The sequence below is a fragment of the Callorhinchus milii genome, unplaced genomic scaffold (assembly GCF_018977255.1).
Source record: "Callorhinchus milii isolate IMCB2004 unplaced genomic scaffold, IMCB_Cmil_1.0 Scaffold3, whole genome shotgun sequence".
In the NCBI taxonomy this organism is placed as follows: domain Eukaryota; kingdom Metazoa; phylum Chordata; class Chondrichthyes; order Chimaeriformes; family Callorhinchidae; genus Callorhinchus; species Callorhinchus milii.
The window spans coordinates 90,785,618-90,805,180 of NW_024704744.1; the positions used below are offsets into that span (position 1 = coordinate 90,785,618).

The 19,563-nt window shown below is 41.6% G+C and overlaps 1 protein-coding gene across 2 annotated transcripts in view; it reads right to left on the reverse strand.

Moving 5' to 3' along the window:
• arid1b (AT rich interactive domain 1B (SWI1-like)) overlaps positions 1 to 19,563 on the reverse strand; it is a 283,137-nt gene that overhangs the window by 175,410 nt on the left and 88,164 nt on the right. For both annotated transcript variants that reach the window (XM_007905499.2, XM_007905498.2), the window contains exon 4: positions 7,989 to 8,099. In XM_007905499.2, coding sequence (XP_007903690.2) covers positions 7,989 to 8,099 — 111 coding nt within the window. The remainder of the gene's footprint in view (positions 1 to 7,988; positions 8,100 to 19,563) is intronic.

Here is a 19,563-nt window from a genome sequence, read left to right on the forward strand (position 1 = left end):
CAATTCACTTTACAGTATATTCCGTGAAATGCTTTGAGACGTCTTGAAGACCTGATAAAGTGCTATATCAAATGCAAGTATTATTATTAAATGAGCACATGTCATGGGTCATCCCAACACACAGCTCTCACTCGCCTTGCCTTGTACAGCAGCAGGGAAAGTCATTTAGAAAGAGAATATTGTTTTAATGGAGGCAAATTCATGTCTTACATTTTCAAATCCCACTATTAAAAAGAAAAACTACACCAAATGCTGGACATTAAATGTGTGAAATTCATGAACTATTCATTAAGAAACTTTGTTTCTTATAAGGTGTTCTTGCAGTGCAACAACCTTGGGGGCTGAGTCAGAATATAACAATAATCTTTGCATTTGAAATAGAACCGGGTTCCTACTAACTGCTGGGTAAACAGAGGTGAGTGGAATAAGGAAACTTGCCAACGCTTTGCGCTGCCCACGAATTGAACCCAGTCTATTCTTTGCTGCGCATTTGAGCGCTAAGCGTCAACATTCTATTTAGCAGTTGCACATGTAATATTCGAGCCCATATCTTGCCCAATATCCACCCACACAACAACAACAAATTACATTTGTACAGCATCTTTCAAGTCAGGAGGATGTCCCAAGGCGCTGGACAGTCAGGGATCCGTAGTCAAGTGGTGGGTTCAGGAAGGGTGAAGGGGACCTAAAGACCAAAGAATTTTGCAGTATAGAAAGAGGTCATTCAACCCATCAAATCCGCTGTTTTTCCACACAAGTCAACTAATCTAAACCTACGATCACCCATATCACTTTAATACTCCCGTGTTTAACTATCTTGTGGACTCCTCTCATAATAATAACAATCCTTGCATTTGATACAGTGACATCTCAAAGCGCTACATAGAATATACTGTAAAGTGGAGTTTGTGGGTGGAACGTGGCAGCCAATTGCATACAGCAGTGTCTCACAAATAGTTATGGATTGAGTGAGCAAATTTTTTATTTAATGAAAAAATTCACAAGTGAGAACCTTGCCTATTTTTTCCTACCTAGCGATCCTCATGCCAATTTGAATGCTCCTATCGCTGTGCTCCAGAGGCCAACTAACTCAACAGACTGAGAATTTAGCCTGTGCCTTTCTGCTTTGTATAGCTTCGTCCAAAATCTCTTTACTCACTAAGTCAATGAGGCAGCCCATTACACAATGTTCTCAGATGCAAGAGACGTGCAAAGATCTTTCAAATAATTTGTTTTCTTGCTATCTAAGTAATTTCAAATTATTACTTGGAGAACCTATATCTAATCCTTTGAATTTCGGGTTTTCACGCCCACGTAACCTTTTTTTGTTCTCTTCTGTTTATCTGGGTACAACAGAGATGAAAATCAGGTTGTTGATTCAATTTTGAATCAATTGCCTTGAAAAATGAAGCTCAGGGTAATTCATTGGGTTGTGGACAAAATAGATAGGAGCATTGCGATGGATTTGCTCCAATGTAACATGTGTGTGTACATACATGGCTTATTTACATTAAATCCAGCAAGAATTTCGGTTATATCACTATCCTCGGATCTTAGCCAAAAAGATGTGTCCTAAACTAGCAACAGCATAGCAATGGAAAGTAATCCAAGATATCAATATGGTGTGTACAACAATAACAACAAGATTACATTTGTATAGCGCCTTTCATGTCGGGAGGACGTCCCAAGGCGCTGGACAGTGTATACAGCATTTCAACCCGAGCTGGGGTCGCGGGGGGAGAAGGGAGGGGAGGGGAAGGGGGATATACAATGCAAATCCACAGTCTTAAGCGTCAATCAATACATGTATATTGTTTCTTAGTTAAGTACCGGCACACAGATCAAAAGTCCCATAAAAATACGCTGTTTAATCATCTTGATGGGTTGTAAAATCTCCTTGGTTTATAGTGCCTTGAAAAGACACTTACAAGATTTTGAATTTGTTGGACCATGTACCTCATTGTGAGGCTAATGCAGCATTTGCTATAATAACTGCACAGTTCCAGTTTATTCTGTTGTCGAAAAATAATAGCATTCGCTGGTCTCGCTACCATATTGTTTCCTCTTCCCGTAAAGGAATATTATTATTATTATAAATGATGGAAAGTCACTTCCGCGTCAGAGATTCTGCCAGTGAGTCATTCGCTTTCCCTCGATGCATTATCCTTTCTGTTTACTTCAGCTGTTTGCTAATCAGTTAAAAGTACACAAGTCTTCAAATATTCTACGCTTCTTAAATAATCTCTACTGAAGTCTGCAGAAGAAACACTTGCAGAAAGCAATCCTATAAAGGTGCATTCAGTGAAGCAAACCTGCTTAATTATTTTGAGAACAGATTTCATCCTCCGGGCAGATAGATTGTAAAATATAGTGTATACTTATACGTCTCTCACTCTCCATTTTTAAAGTCACTTGTTCTATTCAGCCTCTATTTACCTAAATAGGAACCCGGTTGTTAGTGGATTGGTGGACTGCTTTGCCGGGGTAATAATCCCTTCAAAAAAATAAAAGAAGAAGATTTGGTCACTCAATCTACGATTGTTTGTGAGACATTGCTGTGCGCAATTGGCTGCTTTGTTTCGTCCACAATGTATACAGTCAATTCACTTTACAGTGAAGAGCTTTGAGACGACTTGACATGATAAGGCGTTATATCAGGGATTATTATTATATAACAGTTGGAGTGCTGGAACTTCTATCTCCGAATCAACTTATTTTGCTGTTGAAATGATTGTTAAGAGACAGGTATGAGCTAACCTACCCCTTAAACCCTCTTCCCCCAGATCAGCAGATTGGCTAAATTCAAGGCATTTACTGAAAGGAATGAGTCTAATAACGCAAATTCTATCAATGTGCGACTCGATGTATGAATGCACCAATACACTGCACCACTGGACTGACTTGTTCTTTTTAACCTTTAAAAATCTCTTCTGCGTGGAAAAATGACAATGAATTTCATTTTGAGTGAAACAGAATTATATGAATCTGCGGAATGTTTCATCCTTGGAATTGAAAAATTGTTGTGTTCCGCTATACCTAAGTTATTTTACACTGCCTAATGTATTACAAGAAACATTAGCATAAACAAAGACTTCCAGCATAATATTAGAATGTTATTATCTTTCTTCACATGTCTATAATTTGCAGCATCTCTATCACAGAAGGCAGACAGTTGGGGACCACTATCTGGGCTTTGCCAAATATTGTTCTTCCAAGAAGCAACTGGGAAACAATAGCAGCAGCTTTTGTTGACGACTTCCTTCCTGATGACTAAATATCAAGCTGTCGTCATCTCTCCCTGGCAACATGTGGGAATTTTATCACATCTTAGCACAGCAGCAATTCCCCCTCCCTCATCAACGTGTGGATTGATGGACACTGGACTCTGGCCTGAGATTCGTCTGACCTATTTTGCCTTGGGATCCTTACAGCAGGTTGGACGAAGGAGAATGTTTATTCAGTCCGTAACCAGGTCCCAGAGGTGAAAGGAGAATATTCAAAACAATAGCATGACTTGCTTGTGCTTAAACACCTCGAATTCAAAATGGGGAACAAAGGTTCGATTCTACATCTCTCTCTGCCAAAGGAATGTAAGCTCTCCAATAAAGTCTTTCACACTCACTCACGTTCTGTGGCATGTTTCAGTAAGAATGTAGAGATGTCCTGGGATATCCCCATTAAATTTCCTCTACCACTGGTGAAATTGGTAGGACATTTCTTTGAAGCACTGATATAATATACACACGATCTACAATGAAGCATTTATTAAAGGTCTTATTTACCAAACAGGATATAAATATTACAATTAACAGTGGAAGCTCAGTAGGCTAGGAAGCTGGACTTCTACCCAGTAGTTTATTCTGGTGTCATGGGCAACAATCCTCCAGAGAAACAAAAATGGTCATTCACTTCATGGCTGTTTGTGGGATATTGCTGTGTGCAAATTGGCTATTTGTATTTGACTATAAATACACCGTAATTATACTTCACAGTGAAATCCTATCAAGCACTACCAAGACATTGATGGCAGGAAACATGCAAAGATTATTATTATTACCCCATTTAATGGGATGAGCCACATCTTTCTGTAATCTGAAAGAATACCTAAACTAAAACACACTCATCAAATTCAGCCCAGTTGATGAAAGACCCCAATATAAACCCGGCCAGAGTTCCAAATCAATTCTCATCATTTTAGAAGGCAACAAGAATGGTTGGAGTTGCAAAGGCTGCTGGAAATGGAATGGCACTAATGAATATTGCTGGTGCAAATTAGAGGAAGTCTTATATATGCCTTGCCTATATTCAGAGGGTGGACAAAGTGAGAATGAAATGTTCCATTACCTGGCAGGGCTATCCTTTCAGTGCCGTTCAGTGCCGAATAGAAATAGTTCCCAAAATACAAATCACAGGCTGAGCTGCTGTTTTTCTTTCACAACATTTCCTATGTCCATATTTTAGACTCTGAATCCAAAATAATTTCACCAAAATTAAAAGTTTTTAATGGATGCAAACATTAAAAAATGTGCAATGGTGGGAGCTTGCTATAGACTAATTTTTTTTAATAGCTTGAGATTTACAGTCCACTGAGGCCTATAAAAGTGGCTGCTCCCACTTTTACAACATCATTAGCAATCCCAGAAGTCAAAACACTGGCAGTAAGCCAGCAGCCCAAAGTCACCATTGCACTGTCCATCCATATCCAGCATCAGGCATCTATTGAACATTCAAATGGAACACACCGGCAGCAAAGGAATTAATGCTAATAATGATAATCTTTGCATTTGATATAGCGCCTTATCATGTTTTCGAGACGTTGCAAAGCGCTTCACAGAATATACTGTAAAGCGAATTGACTGTATTTTGTGAGCGAAATACGGGCACTGCAGTATCCCACAAACAGTTGTGGATTGAGTGATCAAATTATTATTATTTTTCTTAAGGGAATATTACCCCGGAAAAGCGATCCGCCAATCGACTAACAACCAAGTTCCTACCTACTGCTAGGTAAACAGAGGCGTGTGGAGTCAGGAAACTTGTCGAACATTTCAACCTGCTGGGAATAAAACCGAGGTCCTCTTGCTTGCAAGGCGAGTGCTCTAACCACTAAACTACAGAATTAGAGATTGGCAGACACCTTACTGTTGGATTATATTAAAATAAGCAATTTAGGTTGCAGAATACGTACAACTCCAACAAAGGATTTATTTCTCTTGATCTTTAAGAGTTTCAATGTCTCAGCTTCGCTCAGTTGGCAATAGCTTTGCCTCAGGGTTAGAACCAAAGAATCATAAGACATTTATATAGCATTACAGGAGGCCATTTGGCCCATCGTGGCTGTGTTAGCTCCCTTGAGAGCAATCCTTTCAGTCCATTCTGTAGCTGACTCTTATTAAGCTATTTGTTTAGTTCCCTGTTGAAGGCCAATATGGATACCGTCCCAATCACCACTTGCAGCAGGGCTTCCCATAACCTAACTATTCTGTACGTGAAAACGTTCTCCTAATCTTCCCCAAACCACTCAATCCCCAGTATCATCCTAGTAAATCTCCTCTGCACTCCCTCCATTAGCTTAACATCTTTCCTAAATTTGGGTGACGAATACTGGATTCTAACTGCGGGCTAACTGACAATTTACATACGTTTGGCATTACCTCTTTGCTTTTGTACCCTATACCCCTATTTATAAAACCTAAGATTACGAAGGAGATTGTTCAAGACACGTGTTGGGTACCGACACAATCTAGTATCTCATCGAAATGGCCATTGTGTGTAAACTTAGATGGGAATATCTACAGGGTGAATAAAAAGTTAAAGATACCATTACAACGTCTTAATAAGTCTTAAAGATTTTTTTGTAGATAATAGGGTAGATATCACAACTTTTTGGTGACCCCGTATAACACTGGTGGCCAAACTGTGGCCCACAGGGCTATCAAGAAGCACTTCCCCACCCACGAACATTCGCACTAGTCTAGGTAAGTCCGTGTTGGATCAGTTGTGTGTTTTCAGTTTTTTCTTGATTGAATATTTCTTGACTTATGGCATATAGCCAATCAAGAAAAAGTATTTTGTCGTTGGCCACTCCTAGTCTATAAGTTGTTCAGCAGAGGGAGAGATCAGAGCAACCTCACTGAACAGCAATTATAAGCAGTGGCCATTAGGGCATCTGTAGCACTGTCAGACTGATTGAGCTGAACTTACTCAACACAGACCAGGGATCAAATCTAGGAGCTGCCTGTATTGCTTTACCAGCACCACACCATAAAACACATTTATCCACTGAACTATACAGAGAGCCAGATGTTATCATTTTAAGATTTGTGAAACATGCTGTTAATGCACATATAAAAATTAAAATGCAGGATATCTTTAATTACAACATTTTTATGCTTGCCAGGCAACCATTAACATTTTGTTGCATAGGTTTTCAACCATCAACAAAAAAATTGGCTAACATCAGTACTCAGTATAATGCCAAATTCATCCAGTAAAATGCAGCCATATTTATTATTTAGTTTTATATTGGCAAGTACACACAGGGTGGTGGAGCCCTAAACGCTGATTTATTTATTTATTTTTTAGTTGGTCAGTTAGCCTTTGTAAACTATTAAAAAGAGACCTGCCCCCACCAATAAGCTGTCTTCATTTTGTTTACCACCCAGACAAACCACTGACTTCACAAGTCACTGGAAATGATGGCTCCACTGACTCCTTATCACCAAACGGACGGATTTCAAGACCCTCACTTGTTTTCAAATCCCTTCATGCCCTGGCATCTCCCTACCTCTCCGAATTGCTTACTTCCCAACCCACAAACCACTGCCTCCGCACGACTGGCTCCAGCCTTCTGCTTGTCCCTCATCCCCTCCGTTCCACCTTGGTGGCCATGCTTTCAGCCACTAAGCCATGAAACACTGAAACACTCTTTCTCTATCCCTCCGCCTTGCCCCTTCCTTCCCCATCTTTAGGTCGTGCCAGAAACTCGACTTCCCTAAAGCTATTAGTTCTACAGGGTGACCAAAAAGTCATGATACCATTACAATGTCTAATAAGTCTTAAATAAATGATGCTTTTCTTTTAGATAATAGGGTAGCTAAACAATGTTTTGGTCACCCTGTACTATTTGCATTTCAGTAAGTTTAGTTGTGTTGCTGTTCACTACATTTTGCTTATTGCTTGTGAGACATGCAAGATTATTTCACTTCAAAATTTAAGAATTCACAGAATTTCTTAAAACCTGTCTTAATTAGGAAGCCAATCTTCTTAAAAACTGCAGAAAACTGGCATACGATTAAATATTAATTCAAGAATTATCCACAATTCTGTGCAATCTGAGAAATGTCTAGCCTCAAGTATCCAGACACAACAACAAATTACATTTGTACAACGCCTTTCATGTTGGGAGGACTGGACTACCAATACCGCCATAGGTCATTTCCGACATTCCATTGCCAAACATGTCACCTTGGGGCCAGTTCAGCTCCAAGGAGACCCCGCTTACCTCGCCCCCTAAGGAGGGATCCTTTTTTTTTGCATCTGTCTCAATGGATGTCTCAAGCCCAACAGCTGCAGTAATGCACACAAAGACCAGAGCAAGTGGCTGAATTTACTTTGGATACACATGCAAATGGATTTTCCTCTGTAAATGGTCTACGTTGTATTCTGAACTCAATTACTAAACAGCTATTAACTCTCCCACCCAAGTTGACTCAACAGCAACAACAAAATTACATTTGTATGACAACTTTCACATCAGGAGAACTCAAAAGAGGTAGATGAACACAGTTTGAGGCAAATATTGATATGAAGATGTCTCAAGCCACATATGGAATTAAGAACAAATGAATGGCATCTTGGAACTTTGCATGGAACAATTCCCTGATTTTTTGTGACATTGGGCCATCCTTCTAACAAGTTTTCCACAGCACTACGATCAAAAAGAATCATAAACTTAGTGACAAACATTAAAACCAAGAGCTACTTACAGGTAAGCTGGAAGGTCGCTCCTGTTGTAAAAGGCTCATGTCTTCATGGTTGGGTTTGCTAGGTGTCAATGGTGGTGCAGTGCGGGCTCCATAACCTTCCTGAGACATATCCTGTGTAAACAAGACCCATATTTTTAAATAAGGCTACTCTGTCTACCTGCAACTGTTTATCAGTTACATGGGCATTAGGGCAAAGGCTAGCAATGTAATGAGATAACCAGCAGAGGGAAACAATTCAACTAGAGGGTGACAAAAGCAGACAAGTGATTATCTTCTATTGCCAGACACCGTTTCCCCTGGCACAATGATCTCCCACTGTGTGCGCCAGCAGGTCGCAGGGGATTAACAGCAATGTTTAAAACCAACAAACGTCTGAGGCTTCTTTTCAGATCCCCCACCCCGCTACAATGGGACACAAAGCTACAGACAGCTTTACAATGGGCAAACAAATGAGCAATGAGCAAGCACAGACTTTGCATCCCATTTCTTTTTTATATACACCACGGCTGACAGTTACAGATGTAAGATGTAAATGTAGAAGGTACACACAAACAGAAACTTAGCTAAATCCTTGTGCTTTTCTCCACTTTTCAAAAAGTGTTTATATATAAAGTAAAAATACAGACAGAAATAATAATCCTTACACTTGATATAGCACCTTATCATGTCTTCGACTTAACCGAGAAGGTCATTGTCTTAAAATAGTGTAGAATTGTAGAAAATTCAGAAATTTAGTCTTAAATTTTAAGTTGATTTTCTGGAGATCTTAAAAAGAGTTTGCAAATTAAGTTCTGAATTTAAGAATTTGTCACAGTTCTACACACACACTTAAATTTTAGGGCAAAATTATTTTATATAGTAAGACTATGACTAGGTGAAATTTTCAGCCTCAAATATAGTCAAAATATTTGATGGAAATTGAACAACATCAAAGTACACATGGGAAAGACTCAGTTAGTACATATGGAAACATTGGGAATTGAAGTATATAATCTAAGCTGACACTCCAGTACAAGTGCTACTCCAGGGAGCACTGCATTGTTGGAGACGCCATCCTTCGGCTAAGACGTTAAACTGAGGTCTCGTCTGTGCCTGTTCAGGTGGATGTTAAAAGATCCTATGGCACTATTGGAAAAGAGAACAAAGTTTCTTCCAGGGTACTAGCCAACATTCCTCCGAAAAAAAGTGGTCATTCACCTCATGGCTGTCGGTGGGACACTGTTGTTGTGTGCAAATTGGCTCCTGCATTCATCGATCAATATACAGTTACTACACTTTACAGTAAATACTGTGACGTGCTTTGAGATGTCCTTCTGATGTGACAGACGCTATACCAAATGTAAGCAGTATTATTATTCACACCTGCTCCACTTGTGGAAGACTTATATCAGGTTTAATCTGTGAGTCAGCTTTATTTCCATGTTTGCTCTTTTTCCTACTTTATTTTCCTGGTCTCATTTTGTTGCTTTCTATATTCCTCAGTCTCGATTGTCCCATGCCTTCACGTAAACCGTTTTCTTTTGTTTTCATTCTAAATTACTAGACCAACGTTCCTTCACACCAGAAATACAACTTTGACTTTCAGGGATAAATACCTGTTCTGCTATGAAAATAATTACTTCTTTGAAATAGATCCCACTTTTTGGCAATTGATTTAACAACGAACAATTTCAAGTTAATTCCTTCCTCGTCCCTTCAAAGTTGAAGTTGCTTAAGACCAAAAGCTTGGATCCTCCTTTCTCCTCTTCAAGCCAGATATTAAATTCAATTACATGCTGGCCACTGCTCCCAAGATGTTCACTTAGCAAAAGAATGGTAGCTCTTTCTGGCTCATTACTCAGACCTAAGCCTGTTCCCCTTCTTGTCTATAAAACAAGCTGTTGAGAACTATCCTGTACACATTCAAGAAAAACACCGTCTTCAAAGAAGACGTTAAACCGAGGTCCCACCTGTGCCAGTTCAGTTGGATGTTAACAATTCGATAACAACCATTGCAGGAGGGAATTTCTCCAGTGTCCCAGCCAATGGTTCTTCAGATAAAAAATAGACCAGTCATTCACTTCATGGCTGTTTGTAGGAAATTATTCTGCTCAAATTGAGTATTAGAGGGTCAAAGAAAAGAGCAGGGAATTGGGATTAGGATGGATGGCTTCTTGAATAAGCAAATACTAATGCAAAAAATGAGCCAAATGACCTCCTACTGGGTTATACATTTCGATGGTTCTCCAGATAATAATAAATAATAACAATGATCCTGCATTTGATACAATGACGTTCATGTCAGGAGGAGGTGTCAGAGCACCTCAAAGGAGGACATACGTACTGTAAAGTGCAGTGACTGTGTAATTTAGAGGCAAACACAGCATCAAGCAGAGTGTTTGAGTACTTGAGGCGGGTATTGGATATAATAATAATAATAATCCTTGCATTTGATATAGCGCTTTTCACGTCGGGAGGACGTCCCAAAGCGCTTCACAGAATATACTGTAAAGTGAGTTGACTGTATATTTGTGGGCGAACGCGGCAGCCAATTGCACACAGCAATGTCCCACAAACAGTCATAGATTGAAAATGACCAATTTAATTATTGTTTTTTTTTTGTTTTTTGGAGGGATTATTATTAGGCTCTGTGTGGAGTAAGGAAACTTGCCCAAGGTTTCGCCCTCTGCCTGGAATTGAACTCAGGTCTCTCACTTGCAAAGCGAGTGCTCTAACCACTGAGCTACAGGACTCCACAGTCCCGCGGGGGTGCTTTTAGTCTTACTCTCAGTTGCAGGCCCTGCCATCAATCAACTTCCTTGGTTCTGCAAGAACAAGGCAACTCTTACATTCCCTTGCATTTTAGGTGTCACTTTGCCTATTTTTGATTGGTCCTGTTCTCCTCCATTTGTAGACTGATACAAATGAGGTGACTCACCATGTCGTAATTTCAGCCCTCACTCCACAGTTGGAGCAAGAATAGAAAAGACTTTTTGTGTCATTAGCAATTCACTTCACAAACAGCTAAAATAATGAAGAAATTTACAAAACAACTTGCATTAATATAGCGGCATAAGCACGGAGTAGCATGACGGAGAATTGACAGTGGTGGAGTCTGACACCGAGCCAGGGGGAGAGGGACATGACTGTCAGCACGATCAAAAAGGAAGGTCTTTAGGAGGGAGGGGTCAAGGTGGAGGGATTGAGGGAGAGAGTTCCTGAATTTCGTGCATAGTGGCTGAAGGCTCGGCCACCGATGGTGGAGCGGAGGGGACGAGGGACAAACAGGAGGCCAGAGCCCGCCGAGCGGAGGCAGCGAGTGGTGGAGTGGGGGTTAAGCAGGTTGGAGAGGTGCGTGGGTGGGTGAGGGGAGGGCATGAAGGGATTTGAAAACGAGTGAGAGGATCTTAAAATCGATCTGTTCAGGAACTGGGAGCTGGTGTGAAGGGAGTGACTTCTAGCTGACTTTCCACCCCACACACACACACACTCTAAAGCTATTTTCCCTTCAGTTTGCTGCCTCCCTATCCTGAAGATCAACTCATGATGGCAGAATTTCACAGGCAGGAGAGGCCTCTAACATCTCCTCTAAATTGCTCTTCTTCATACAAACTCTACAGGCTGCTGTGCAATCTGGACTGTTGTGTAGATTCCTTCAAAACTAAGCTTTTGATTTTTTTTGAAAGCATCAAAATTGTATTGTTTTACAGTCGGTAGCACCACAGTTAAAAACGAGCCCAGCATTTAGCACACTATACAAAATGTCCACCACAATCCACAAAATGGCAGACGTGATGTGCCTGGACTAAGGAGATGCTACCACATCAGACTTGTATTACAGGCTTACAACAGGATAACTAAAATGGACCATCTCTTAAATGCTCAATTGCTGCTTGGAGTAAAACTGTGTGCAGGAATTGATGGCTCAAAGTTACTGCTTGTTTCATAAGCCATTCTGGATTTTTTTTAATACTTCCACATGACTTTCGCCCACAAAATGCAGTCAATTCACTTTACAGTATATTGTGTAAAGTGTTTTGAGATGCCTCAAAGACGTGATTTGACTATATCAAATGGAAGGATAATTATTATTATCAAAGATATGATAAAGCAGCTTGTTCATAAGTTTAAAAAGAAGGCTTTTGAATTTGGGGAAGCGTGTCTTTTTTAAAAAAGAAACATTCTCAGAATTTACAAAAATTGTCTTCCAATTGATTTCCACCGACACTGCTGATCGCTAGCTCCGGGACTACTTAAAATACTGCATTCAGTAATAATCCTTCCCTTCGCCTTTGATAAAGCACCTTTACACGTTGTTGAGACGTCTCAAAGCGCTTCACAGAAATCACTGTAAAGTGAATTTCCACTATATTTTGTGCAAGAAACATGGCAGCCAATTGCACACAGCAGTTTCCCACAAACAGTCATGAATTCATAGAATTATACAGCACAGAAGGAAGCCATTTGGCCCATCGTGTCTGTGCCGGCTCTTTGAAAAGAGCTTCCAAATCAATCCCACTTCCCACGCTCTCCCCATAGCCCTGCAAACTTGTCCTCCCCAAATAATCATCTACTTCTCTCTTAAAAGTTGTTAACGAATCGGCTTCCACCACTGTTTCAGACAATGCATTCCAGATCCGAACAACTCGCTGTGTGAAAATATTTCTCCTCACCTCCCCTGTTTCTTTTAGATCGGTATCCTCGGGTCACCAACCCATCCTTCAGTGGATTGAGTGACCCAATTGCTTCATTTTTGAAGGGATTATTACCCCCGGAAAAGTGATCTGCCAATCGACTAACAAACGGGTTCCTACTTACTGCTAGGTTAAGTCAGTTACTGCTAGGTAAGTCAGTTACTGCTAGGTACGTCAGAAGTTAGCAGGCAAAATTAAAAACTATACAGGAGGGGATGTAAGAGGTTAAACATGTTCATGGTTGAATGACCAACCTCAAAGCCCCTCAAGGAAAGGAGCCAACTGTGCACCCCTCCTGTGGCTTGAACAACTGTATTTTGGATTGGCTCAACTGGGAATGATTCAGTTCATTATAACCACTGACAATTACCGGTAGTTGGTGTACACCCAGCAAACAAGAAACAGACCTTACTTTCAACCAATCTTTGTCACAAACCGCACGCAAGTGGATCTGTGCTCCATGTGCTCCTATGTCTGCATTGCAATTTCCTCAACAAATCCCCTTCTGAATGTCATTACAGATTATTTTTCAATGTATATGGTCCATGTCAATACTGTATGAAGCAAATGTCCCTCAAGCTCGCTAATTATGTTTCAAAAAGTATATGTATACACAGATAATGCACCATAAACATTCTAGAACAGAACGAATGGATCAGATATAAATAATCCTTAATAATCCTTGCATTTGATATGCGTCTTCGAGATGTCTCAAGTGCTTCACAGAACATACTGTAAAGTGAGTTGACTACTTTGTGGGCGAAACGCGGCAGGCAATTGCGCTCAGCAGTGTCCCACAAACAGTTGTGAATTGAGTAACCAAATTATTACTCTTTTTTTACGAAGTATATAAAGGTTTTAAAAAATACTTGTTTGAGCTAATTTCACAACCGCTGACACTTCAAGCTGTTTGATTTCTGATGCGATCAGAGTTACCTGCGGAATGCAACTTCTCATTCCTTAGAATGCAACTTCTCACTCATTTTCCTGCAAATAGCATCTCCTTAGGGAGACGGTAATACAATACAAAGTAACATTTATCCAGTGTCTGTCTTGTCAGAAGCACATCCCAAGCGCTGGACAATCCAGGATTCGCACCTGAGCTGGAGGTGGGTGTTGGGGGGAGGAAAGATGGCAAAAGCACGGTCAAAGAGGAAGGTCTTGAGGAAGATCTTGAAGGAGTTGATGGAAGCAGCAAGCCGAGGGACTCGGTGATGGAATTCCAGAAAGAGGGGGCAGACATGCTGAAAGCCTGAACACCCATGGTGGGGTGTTCTCTGACCTGTTGACTCCCTACCAACCTGCCCACTCCCTCCGTTCAGTGGGCTCCAGCCTCCTCCATGTCTCCTGCCTGACCCACCCTACCATCGGTGGCCGGGCTTTCAGCCTCTCTGCCCCCACTCTCTGGAACTCCATTCCACAGGCCCTTTGCCTCGCTTCCTCCCTTGCCTCCTCCAAGGCCGGTCTCAAGACCCTCCTCTTCGATCATGCCTTCAGTCGCCCTCCCATCTCTCTGCCTTCCCTCACCCCTACCCTCCCCACGCTCAGGTCCTGACCCCTGACTATCCAGCGCCTTGGGCTGACATGAAAAGCACTCTATAAATAATAATAATAATCCTTGCATTTGATATAGCGCTTTTCACGTCGGGAGGACGTCCCAAAGCGCCTCACAGAACACACTGTCAAGTGAATTGACTGTATATTTGTGGGCGAACGCGGCAGCCAATTGCGCACAGCAATGTCCCACAAACAGTCGTAGATTGAAAATGACCAATTTATTATTGTTTTTGGTTTTGGAGGGATTATTATTAGGCTCTGTGTGGAGTAAGGAAACTTGCCCAAGGTTTCGCCCTCTGCCTGGAATTGAACTCAGGTCTCTCGCTTGCAAAGCGAGTGCTCTAACCACTGAACTACAGGACTCCACAAATGTAATTTTGTTGTTGTTGTTTTGTTCTTAAAGGATTAACATTTTCTAAACTCTTCACCACTTTAACGCAATTTATCAAGTGCCCCTGCTGAAGATGTGTCACGGTGGCCAGGGATCCTCATAGCTGCCCACATGTCCTGGAAATAATCTAGTAGCAATTCACTGCATCTGAATAGCTTGTTGAGATAGGGAGGCCAGGCAAAAGTCTAACCAAAGCCAGATAGAATTTTAAAATGCATATGTTACTCCCTTACCTGTATAGAAGAGAGCCCAATATCTTCCACTATCTGGGACTGGTTCCCTTGTGTATATAATAGCAGTTCAGATATAACCCATCACATCACTCAAATTAAAATTACAGGAATTATATTGAGTGCATCTTGTCAGCCAATCTCTCTCAAAAATACCACAGTGCTCGCAAGCACTTTATGTCTGCCTCCAACACACGGTGCCAGTATGTCTCTTTTCCCCTCTCTCCCATTCCACAGTACCAGTCTCTCTCTCTGCACAAATCGCAATATTGATTTTGCTGACATTATTTTGTGATCTCAACCGTAACCACTGTGGTTGGGTGCATTTTCACTTGCTAGTCATGAAAATATGAGGTGCTTGCCTGCATATCGCTTTCATAGATACCTGGAAATGTTGTACTAATGGTTTTAATGATCATCTTCCAAAGTTTCTCTCCTACTTTGATACCTCAAAGTCTCTCTGCCCCCACTCTGGAACTTCATCCCACGGTCCCTTCGCCTCACTTCCTCCTTCAAGGCCGGTCTCAAGGCCCTTCTCTTCGATCATGCCTTTGGTCGCCCTCCCACCTCTCTGCTTTCCCTCACCCCTACACCACCCCTCCCCCATGCTCGGGCCCCGTTGTTGTAATTCACGTCTGTTTGTGGGACACTGCTTTGTGCAATTGGCTTCTCACAAAATATACAATTCACTTTACAGTGTATCCTGTGAAGCCGTTTGAGAGGTCTCAAAGACGTGATAAGGCGCTATATCAAATGGAAGGATTATTATTTCCATTCAGAACATATTCTACGCTCCGCTTTCTTCTGCCAAAATTCATAGCTTCATATTTTTCTGCGTTAAGCTGCATCTGGTACCTTTCTGCCCACTTACTCAAGTTCTCTGAATTTATGCACAATGATTTGCATTATTTGCCACTTCTCCAAATTTGGTACTTTTGCAAATTCAGACATCTTTCAAGGGATAGCAGCCTCCAGACTGTTTATAAAAATAGTAAGTATTAATGGTTTCAGTAGTGATTCCTCACACCACTAAAAAAAACAACTGGCTGTAAGCCAGATATTTCCTCGTGCATCACTACTCTATCAAGCAGCCATGTGCTAGTCAAGTTTAATACATTGCCATCCATTTCATTCACCTAAATCACCTGTGTTAAGCATGACCTTCCACTTCTGAAGTCATGCTGGTTGCCTCTGATTAACATGCGTGCTTCAAAAGGATCTCAGTTACTATCCCTTATCATCATTGCTTTTCTTATAGTTCATCCACCACCAATAGGAAGATCGGACATTCCCTTTGCTATCTTGAAAACCTCTGGAACCTGACCCAATCCCAGTGAACTCTGCAAACACATAAGCCAGTTGGAACCCTGGGATGAAATTGTTCAGAAAACTCAAACCTTCTTGATTGTATTCTGATCTATATGGCAGCTCATGATCCACCCCAAACCGGAGATCGAAGTACCCCGGACGCCACCCTGTGTGAGGGCGCTACATAAATGCAGAACGATGATTGTGGCAGAACAACTTTCTATGTATGCATGAGAACTTTTGTACGAGGTGACCAAAATTCGTGATACCAGTACAATGTCTAACAAAGTCTTAAAGAAATTATGATTTATTTAGATAATATGATAGATATCACAACTTTTTGGTCATCCTGTATATGGCATAGTGCCTTATCACATTGTCAAGGTGTCTCAAAGCACTTAAATAATAATAATAATAATAATCCTTGCATTTGATATAGCGCTTTTCACGTCAGGAGGACGTCCCAAAGCGCTTCACAGAACACTCTGTAAAGTGAATTGACTGTATATTTGTGGGCGAACGCGGCAGCCAATTGCGCACAGCAATGTCCCACAAACAGTCGTGGATTGAAAATGACCAATTTATTATTGTTTTTTTTTGGTTTTTTTGGAGGGTTCATTATTAGGCGTGTGGAGTAAGGAAACTTGCCCAAGGTTTCGCCCTGCCAGGAATTGAACTCAGGTCTCTCGCTTGCAAAGCGAGTGCTCTAACCACTGAGCTACAGGACTCCACTGTAAAGTGGATCTATAGGGAGTTTAGGAGGAAGGTCTTCATGCAGAGAATGGTCAAACGTGGAACTCACCATCAGAAGCTGTGGTTTAAGAAAAAGTATCAACACATTTGAGAGGAAACTCATGCTTAGGAGAATGGTATAAGAGTGGAGATTAGGAGGAATGGTGTCTCATGTGGAGGATAGCAGTGGCATGAACCAGTTATGTTGAATGTTCTGTTTCCATACTCTAACATCCTACTTAATTTATGAATTTTTAATATTTCTGTCACTTTGAGGAATGTAACAAATTGGTCTTTTCACCAAGTGAGATCAGCTCAACAACAACAAATTGCATTTATACAGCGCCCTTCACGCAGGATAGCGTCCCAGGGTGCTTGACAGTGGCGGAATCAACGCCGAGTCAGAGGGAAGCATGGTCTTTAGGTGTAATTTGAAAGCTCAGTGTTTAATAAGAATAATAACAGGAATTCTCAGCTATTTTCTTCATAAAAATCCCTAATTTTGTTGTAAACAAGCAAGACTGTTAAGTGTACAATACATCTTGGGAAAACTTTAAACTGACTAAGAAGTGAAAATTGTAGTTGACGGAGATCTAAACAAATTAACATGAGCATTTTGCAGTTAATTTTGATAAACCTTTTCAAAGCCTCAGTAACTTGAAAGATGGAAGGGTAAAATCTTCTCTTAATGAGCGACTTATTCCATTTTTACACGATATGTAAAGGAAAAATAGTGACGAATTTTGAAAAACCTACCTCTGAGTCAGATCTGCAATTGTCTCTTCATATTGGATATCAAACTGTCTGGGGAGTGAGATCTAATTGTGTGGAGGAGTGGGTGATGCTCTGTAGAAGTTAAGAACATCTTCTGATGATGTTTCGTGCAATAAACAAAACCATTGCGATTCTTAACACGCTGTTGTGGGCAACAACAACAACTTGCACTTATACAGCTCCCTCCAGGCCAGCGTCTGAGAGCGCTTAACAGTGACTCCAAGCCGGGGGGGGGGGGTGACAGGTGACTGTAAGCACAATGTAAGCATGACCTCCAATGGTGGGGCAGAAGGTGCGAGGAATGAGCAGGAGGCCGGTGCCAGTCAAGCGGAGTCACCAGGTAGTGGATTGGGTAGTGAGGAGGTCGGAAATAGAAATAGAAATGGAAATAGGTGCCAGAGAGTGAATGGATTTGAACACGAGTGTGACGATATTGAAGTCGATCCATTCGGTTGTCAAGAGTTACAAAGGGGTTACTGGGTTTGATCACTCAGAAACAAAGTGCATCATCACACCATTGTGTTTGATAGTGTGGGATAGGCTTTATTTACCAGCCCCCACCTACATTTTGGACTTACAAAAGAGTAGAAACAGCCTATCAATTTCCACCTCATCAAATGCCTTTACCATTTTAAATCCCTATGAGTATTTAAAATCAGATGATTCAGCTGGAAGGAAAGGGTTTATACCCATATAGACTCATCACTCCCAACTATTTCAGGTCCTGCAAGTCTAAACATTGCATATTTTGGCTGTTTCAGTGGGTTATTTATTTCACAGGAGCAAGGTCAGTTGTGTGTGTTAGCCTGGCTCGGTGATGTAGGATGTACATTAGCTTAGCTCAGTGGTAGCACTCTGAGTCAGAAAGTTGTGGGCTTAAGTCACATGGTCTAAACTGAAACTCCAGTTCAGCACTGGGGGGGTGGGGTGTTGCATTCTTGGAGATGCCGTTCTTTGGATGAGACATTAAGCCAACAACAACAAATTACATTTACGCTGGGAGGACGACCCAAGGCGCTGAACACTTGGGGATTTGGACCCGAGCAGGGGGTTGGGATCAGCAGTGGTAGGAGGGTGACCAAAGGAACGGTCAATGAGGGTCCTGAGATGGGCCTTGAAGGAGGCAAGGGAGGGAGCGAGGCAAAGAGATTATGGGATGAAGTTCCAAATGGTGGGGGCAGAGACGCTGAAGACCCAACTGCCGATGGTGGGGCGAGCGGGGCAGGGGATATGGAGCAGGCCAGAACCTGCTGAGCGGAGGGAGTGGACAGCTTGACATAGGGTTAGCAGGTCATATAGGTAGGAAGGATCAAGGCCATGGAGGGCTGGTGCAGGAGAGGACACCGGCTGCAGAGGACGATGATTTCGAACTCTATCCTCTGGGGGATGGGGAGCCAGTGGAGCTAGGCGAGGGTGGGGGCGATGGGGTCACAGAGCCTGGTGCAGGAGAGGACATCGGCTTCAGAGTTCTGGGTGATCTACAGCTTGTGGAGGGAAGAGTTGGAAAAGCCCACTAGCCCGGAGTTGGCATAGTCTAGTCTAGATGTAACACCGAGGTCCCATCTGCCTGTTCAGGGGGAAGTTAAAATCCCATGGCACTGTTCTAAAAAGGTTTCTCTCAGAACCCTGGCCAACAATCCACCAAATAAAATTGGTCACTTATTTCATGGCTGTTTGTGGGATACTGCTGTGCACACATTAGCTACCATGTTCGCTGTGCACACATTAGCTGCCACGTTCACCCATAAATGCACAGTCACTCTACTTCACAGTAAAATCCTGTGAAGCACTTTGGGACATCTTCCTGACATGAAAGGCACTATGACAAATGCAAGGATTGTTATTATTATTATTTTATTGTAGTCATCAATAACATTTGCCAATAGATAAACTATTTGCAAATGCAAATT